General features: G+C 35.7%; 1 protein-coding gene across 1 annotated transcript; it reads right to left on the bottom strand.

Moving 5' to 3' along the window:
* Positions 1-2,252: 2,252 nt before the first annotated feature.
* Positions 2,253-7,061, bottom strand: LOC111794577 (upstream activation factor subunit UAF30). The gene is made up of 6 exons (XM_023676621.2): positions 6,539-7,061; positions 5,714-5,828; positions 5,441-5,615; positions 5,019-5,102; positions 4,115-4,290; positions 2,253-2,760 (listed from the first exon to the last, which is right to left on the bottom strand). The coding sequence occupies exons 1-6, from the start codon at positions 6,856-6,858 to the stop codon at positions 2,635-2,637; spliced, it is 996 nt and encodes a 331-aa protein (XP_023532389.1). The 5' UTR covers positions 6,859-7,061; the 3' UTR covers positions 2,253-2,634.
* Positions 7,062-7,565: the final 504 nt, after the last annotated feature.

Here is a 7,565-nt window from a genome sequence, read left to right as displayed (position 1 = left end):
ATGATTAAGACAATTCTTTGATTTTAATTTTAAAAATGGGATCCAATTTGATGTGTAATTCATAATATTAACTATAATTGGAATGCATTTTTTAATTTGTAAGAGAGATTTCCGTTTGTATTACTAAATTAAACCCTTTATAAAACAACCTTAAATTTGGTGTTTTTTAATGTATGTAATGGAATGTGATTGTACCATATTGCCCTCCATTGAATGTAAATTTAATTCCCTCAATAATTTCTTGGTAATTTATGTTATTATATTGAGATGAGAATGAGAATGAAAATGAAAGCATTAACCATAAAAGGGAATTAGAGGGTTTCATTTGGCATTAAGAATATGAGTTAAGGATCACCCGAACTCGATTTATAAGCGATTCGTTTTTTAGTTTTAGGGTCTCGATTTTGTTTAAAAGTTAGGTGCTACACTCACCTGATTGAGTCCAAATCACTTTCTACATGCTCATACACCAAAAGTTTCCTTTAGAGCTCGAGGGGGTGAACGTGGCTGGAATAGTTTCTCTCGATTCAAGTTTTTTATATTCATAGTTGGGAAGGAGGGGGGAATTCAATTAGAGGATTCCATGCGAATTTGGCCAACAAGATACATCCCATTCGGTTTCTGGGAGTTCAACGAGCAAATTTGTAGAAGATCCTTTTAGCTTCGTGATCATAAAATAGAACTTTTTCATTGAGGAATCGAGAGCCAAGGAGGTCTAAAACCCTCTATCTATAATAAGAAGGAACTCTGAGGAATCGAGAGCCAAGGAGGTCTAAAACCCTCTATCTATAATAAGAAGGAACTCTACGTGAAGGTTGAAATTAGTGACCTTTGATTCTTAAATTCAAACATCACATAGAATACATCACACAGAATCGTCGCTTCAAAGCTATCTTGTGAGCTAACCATGATTCATATGGAAAATAACGAAAATACCCCATAGAACCTTTTATGACCGTTCATTGTTTTTATGAGCTTTATATGAAATAATACTATTATGTTTGACACTTATTCATGATATTGAGAAAGACTTATTTATGAAATTATGATAGGTTTACATGTTATGACCACCCATATGCTTTCCTTAGGGCTTATGAATCTCATTTTACAACTTGCGTCTAGGTCGTGCCTTAAGTCTTAAGAAGGACCCTTAAAACTAGAATCTCATTAGCGCACTATAGTTAGTGCAGTTTATATGTTGGCCCTAGTCAGTACGTTTTTAATAGATCTTGCATCTCAGGATCATGAGAGATTAGAGGTTTAGATCTATGTGTATCTAGAGATGCCCCTAAGAAATGAGATTGAAACCGCCTAGATGCCCCTAAGAACCTAGTAAACCTCCACGATATCTAATCATGATTAAGGTAGCTTAACAAAACTCCAAAGTCACTTGGATTATTACTATTGGGTGTAGGATCGGGACAAGACTAGTGCCTCGATCCCATTAAACCAGTCTCAGAGAGAGACTAAGGACTACATGGGTAGTTAATTCATGGCAAGAATTCCTATTAAGTGTAGAAACGAGTCAACGCTAACGCCGCGACTTTGTAAACCAATCTCGGAGAGCGACTAGGGACTATACGGGTAGTTGTCCAGTTGAGAACCTCTACTGTGAGTAGAAACAGGTCGAGGCTCGTAAACCCGCCTTGAGAGGGGTCAGTGGACTACATAAGTAGAGAACATGAGGAACCACTACTTTGTGTAGAATAAACCCGCCTTGAGAGGGGGGTGAGAAACTACAGAAGTAGATAAGGTCACTATGGTGTGTAGAAACGAGGGATGACTCATAAACCCACCTTGATAGAGGACGAGGGACTACACGAGTAGACAACATAAAGAGACACTACTATGTGTAAGTCCACCTTGATAGGGGACGGGAGACTACATGAGTAAATTGCTTACGGAGTATATTTTTATACTCACCCCTTCCCTTTTCCTTTTCATGTGTAAGATGTCGATCAAGGTGGAGAAGTGTTCGAGAGCTACACGGCCACAGAGATGGTTGTTCCAAAGCATCAGTCCATTTTTGTATTTGAATCTCTCCTATTTCATTTTATAATTTGTAATAAATTTGAACAACATCACCTAGTAATTAGATTTTAATTTTATTTATTTTCGTCATAGGTCGAATCCGAGTTTTGAAACCTCATGTCATGACAACACTAAAACTAGAAAAGAGGCGGACATGGCCATTGTGAATAACATCTAGCTACCACATATCCTTAAATTGGTGAGAGTTTGGACAACTCCAATACCCTTAAATTGTGAATCATACTTAAATGAATATGACTGAATAATTACAAAACAAATGTTGACAAACATGTGGAAATTTTTCATATTTGCACGAACTAATGCTTCACATTTTCTTCTATAATTAACTTAAGCTGCTGCTTGAAAGCTAAGAGAAAGTATAGAAGATTAGACATGGTTAGTCCATTCGATTCTGAAGAGAGGATTCTGTAACATAGCACCCACCAACGTTCAGGAACATATACCAGGTCAGTAAAGCTCATTTTCCATTGCCTTGTTGGTGAATCCCAGAGAATTACACAGAAAGAAGAGGCGACTAAAGCTTTATCTCAACCAAAATTCCAGATTCTCTTGCATCAACGAAGACGACGTGGGAGAAACTCACTATTTCGTCTTTTTTACAAAATGAGTGGCCAACAGTTTCGACACAGTGAAGCCGTTAAACGAATCGACATCGAACAGTTCTTTAAGCTTCTCATCACAGATTATTCTCCTTTTGTCAGAAGGATCCTGAATGAACAATAAGAAAAAAATTCAGATGTTAAGTGATGCATCATCAAAACAACAAAATTTCCATGTTCACTAACAACAATTGTTTTGCCGCGTTCATTTAAGCACTCAAAGTTCAAACTTTAACTGTACTTTTTGGGTATGGAATGGAATATATGTAAAATTAAGACAATTAGGCAGACAACTTTTTGAAATTTTCAAGTTTCAATCAACAACATGGTGTCAACAAAGTATATAGTCAGATATTCAAGATCCAAAAGTTCAAACTTTTGAATTAGAGTAAATTTAATTATTTAACATATAACAAGGCAATATAACGACATCACAAAGCACAAAGTTAGCCAGCCAGCCAGCCAGTGAAGCCTCCCCACATCACCTGATGCAATGAAATACCTAAAAGGCTATATATCTAGAAACGACCATAAATATCAAATTCAAATAAGGAAAGATTCCTCAGCCAAGTATTGCCTATGACGTTATGATGACTACTAATACAAGTCCATGCAAAAGTCCGAGAGAGAAAGTAGGGAGCAGAAGAGAGAAAGAGACAAATCTTATGAGCTCCAAGCCTACAATTGGTCTACTCTCTCTAGCCTCTTGTGATCACGATTTTTATTCATTCGAATTGGAACAACTTCTTGAAAGTTCCCTTAAGGAAGAGTGTTCCTCTTGTAACTTTTCATTCAACTATTAGAACTCTCCAAGTTCCAGTAATATGGAATTTTCATTCATAAAATGAAAAGGAACAAGAATAATTGAAATAATAATAATAATCTTTATAACTGGAAGTCCAAAAACTAGAACATTATTCCACTATAATAAGTTGCGTTTCTATAAGCTCAAGCCATACTCAAAAGAAACAAGCAAAAAAGGGAGAAAAAACTGTCCGAAGATCGAGAGCTGAGGCATGTAAAACGATTTCACCAGAGAGAATCCGCATATTCTAAAAAGTTTTTAAAAATAGATACAATTATATATAACAAATACATAGGAAACGGAAAATATAACTAAATAGCTTGAAAACTATTTCTAGGTAAGAACAATAAATTTTTGTGACAAATCACATTGGTTTGGAGCGATAATGCATCATAAAAGAATGTGAAAGTCAAATGCAATAAGAAGCAACCAAGTTGATCACCGAAGTGAAAGCACCAGCCATGGATGACAGATGTATAGAGGCATATGATTTGAAGGCCTACAGAAATGTTAAAATCAAGCATGTCCAAACTCTTGTCTTCAAAGACTCGCATTTTTGTTTTTAATTTCTCAAATAAGATACTAGCCGGTTATCCCTCAATTGATAAGAGCATTTAGTGTTGCTATACTATCAAAGAATCTTTGCGAAGGCCAATACCTGAAGATTGTTTTGCTTCATGTAATCCCACATTCTTTTCACTACTTCAGAGCGAGACAATGCATTCTCTCCTGTACCAAGAAATGTCACCAGAGCATCTGAAAGTTGAAGAGGAGCAAGGAAACCAGATTTTCCTTTCTTTTGCCGCTTCACCTCTCTCTCAGAGTCATCAGAATCTAGAAAAAAGAACGTTTATTAGATATTAGTAGAACCTTCATTTAGCTGTAAACTGGAAAAAGTATAATGTAAAGTTTACATCTTTTATATTTCATTCGGAAACAATTATGTTGGATAATTTACAAAAGGAGAACGTCCTTTCCCAATTGATGATGAGGTCAAGATCTAATCATGTCATCTACATGAATTTGGATGCCACAACTTCTTTTTCTAATCATGTCATCTAAATGTTGTTTACCAAGCTATATCTTGGTGTAAGCTGTCTAATATTTTTACTTCCTATAGTTATACCTCCCTCAATGCAAATTGGGAAGGTCTTTTGTAAACATCATGGATTATACATCCCTCTTGTAAACAATGGGATATATTGGAGCTAAATTATTATGGATTATACATCCCTCTTGTAAATAAACAACGGGATATATTGGAGCTAAATTATTATGGATTAATGAGCAACATTTTGGGATATATGATTCCAAAGAAAACAATGGATCTTCAAAGATAAAGGAAGAGAGATCCTAATTGATTAAACTTTATGCGGCTTCTTGGTATTATCTGAACAATTCAGACTTTATCCTACTAACATCACTAAATTTTAATGAGGTGCATTTGAATAATGATTTAGAATCTTATTTTTGGGTACTTAGTTACAGTTATTCCTACTGGAGGTCTCTTGCCATGAACAGTCATAAAATTTCAAATAAAAATAACTAATTTTGTTATCTACCTTCTTTTCCTTGCTTCCGCCGCTTCTTCTTTTGTGGCTTCTCCTTTTGCTGCTTTTCCTTCTGACTTGATTTGGCTGGAGTAACTGTATCCAGGTAAAAGAAAGGTTTGTAGCTCAGTTTCATCAGAATAAAGTTCAGGGTTTTGCAGTGGCAAGTATTATCCTTAAGTAAGATGCATGCAGACAAAAACTTTATTTCATATAAAATAAGCGTCCTAGTACCCATTGGGATTAATATATATATAAGAAAATCCAAGAATCAAAATTGAAATAGCACTTAAGGTTCCATAGAAGCCAGATTGACATCAAGAATTAGTTTAACGAAATGGCTTTAGTTAACAATTAAAAGCAACGGTAAGTTCAAACATCTGAGGAAACAGTAGCATAATATTAGCAACAAAAGTGAAGCTATAAAAACACACCGTCATTTGATTCCAACGCCCAAATATGCTTTGATAGAGCTTTATTCATTTGAAACATGTCGATGGAATTAACACCAAAGAGTGCTTTAAATGGTTCATCACAGAGAATATTTCTCCTATTACTGGGGTCTTGCAAATTCTTCTCTCTAATGTGGTTCCATAGTTGCTTCACAACCTGAAACAATGATAGCAATCACTGTATTAGAAGGAAATGACATGATCGTCAATGGTATATTGAGAAAAAAAAGGTCAAAAATTACTTTCAAGATGTACCTCAGTCCTTGCCATTTCAGGAACTCCTATAAATTCCTGTAGTTGTGGGGAAAGGCTACATAGCTTGCTAAAACCACCCCCTCTTTTCTTCACCTCTTTACCAAGCTCGTTAGAACTGCATTACATAGAGCAATAATTTAATCATCAAAGATGGTCACAAATAGAAATTTCGATGGTCTACTTATTCTCTTACAAAACATATAAACATTTCATTTATATATGAAAAGTTCCCACTTAAAACCCCCTTTAGAATGGAACTAGAAAGCCGAATACTAAGAAAACAGAAGCTAAAGCTAATAACACCATCTAATCAGAGAATTACAACAACAAACAAGAATTAATATCAAGAATTGAATAATACTTGCACATGTCAATGAAAAGGGCACCTATGAAGCTCTGCGGTACTTAAACATTTCAAGTTTTTTCTCCCAAAAAACTCACTTGTTCTTAAATAATGCGTGATTCTTTTGTTGTTAAACTGAGAATGCTGAATTCGTCGAGTAGAAGAAAAAAACCAAATTCTAACATTAAAGTAAAGAATCGACAGAGAACGAAAAGAAAGTACAATTTACAATGGTTCTATAGTGGTTAGGAATTATAAATGCGAATATGCAAGAAGGCGTAATCACAATTGCGGGTATAAGCTCCGGTGTTGAATTCCACAATCTTGCCACTAGTTTCAGTATGAAAAGGAATCAATTCATGGTGTTTACACATTACTCCCAAGAGAGAAACCGTACTTTAGAGTTATTTACCAAACAAAATCCAACACTGAACTGAAAGCCGTTGTACTTACAATCGCAAAATTCCATCAATCACACTCACCCCGTTTTACTCTTTCTGTCATCGTCGTCGTAGTTATCTCCGTCTCCACTATCTCCATCCTCCTCTTCCATCTTCGAATTATCATCTCCATCCTCCTGGTCGACTTCGTCGCAGTCGCCGCCATCTTCTTCATCAAGTCTCTGGTGCTCAGTGTGGAGGAACAAGTCGACCTGTTCCCTAATAAACTTCTTCTTATCGGACAAATCAATGGAAAAATCCTCCTCGAGCTTCCGGCGGACGATAGCAGTGGTAGTGGTATTGAGGTCGGAATTCCGAAGCAACTCCCGGAGCCGGCTGATGAGCTCCGAGTCGGAAACCATTGTTGGAAGCCACAATCTGAATGGAATAAGAGGAAAAAGGCAGAGATTGAAAGAGAAAAAATGGAGGAGGAGGAAGAGGTGGTGGTGGTGGTGGCGGAGATGAGGGCAGAGCCTCCGCTGGGTGTGGCTTTTGGTTACAACGCAAGAGGAAAAAGACTTGGGGCGAAGAAACAGATGGGAGATTGGGGGAGGAAGAAGGAAAAAGGCATGAAAATTAATTAATTAATGGTTTATAGGCTATTAATTTATAGAATTTTTTTTTTACCCAAATCAAAGGTTCAAATTTGAAAAAAAAAATTATAATAATAATAATAAATAAATAAATAAATAAAATAAATGGTCCGGGAGTTCAAAATAAGTGAATAAACTTTAAAAATAGTATAAAATCCCGAAAGTTCAAAATAAGTGAATAAACCTATCCAATCCCGAAAGTTCAAAATAAGTGAATAAACCTATCCAATCCCGAAAGTTCAAAATAAGTGAATAAACCTATCCAATCTCGAAAGTTCAAAATAAGTGAATAAACCTACCCAACCCATCCATCTTATCGACACAAAAAAAAAAAAAACAAAAAAAAACAAAACAAAATTCTTAATATATTTTATATATTTTTGTTTGGCTCGGGTCAACTCGAAGGTTTTACCCATGAACACGAAACCAAACCGATTCAGTTTGGGTTCAGAGAAGATGGACCCAACCCTACTCGA

The sequence above is a fragment of the Cucurbita pepo genome, chromosome 5 (assembly GCF_057944985.1).
Source record: "Cucurbita pepo subsp. pepo isolate OVF chromosome 5, ASM5794498v1, whole genome shotgun sequence".
NCBI lineage: Eukaryota > Viridiplantae > Streptophyta > Magnoliopsida > Cucurbitales > Cucurbitaceae > Cucurbita > Cucurbita pepo.
This window is presented reverse-complemented; position numbering and strand designations above follow the sequence as displayed.

Bases quoted from the DNA above. Each gene is read 5' to 3' on its own strand.
- LOC111794577 (XM_023676621.2), bottom strand. From the start codon at position 6,858: ATGGTTTCCGACTCGGAGCTCATCAGCCGGCTCCGGGAGTTGCTTCGG. The intron at 5,616-5,713 runs GTACATCTTGAA...TCATTGTTTCAG, and splicing joins CTGAAATGGCAAGGACTGAG to GTTGTGAAGCAACTATGGAA. The intron at 2,761-4,114 runs GTATTGGCCTTC...TTGTTCATTCAG, and splicing joins TGAAGCAAAACAATCTTCAG to GATCCTTCTGACAAAAGGAG.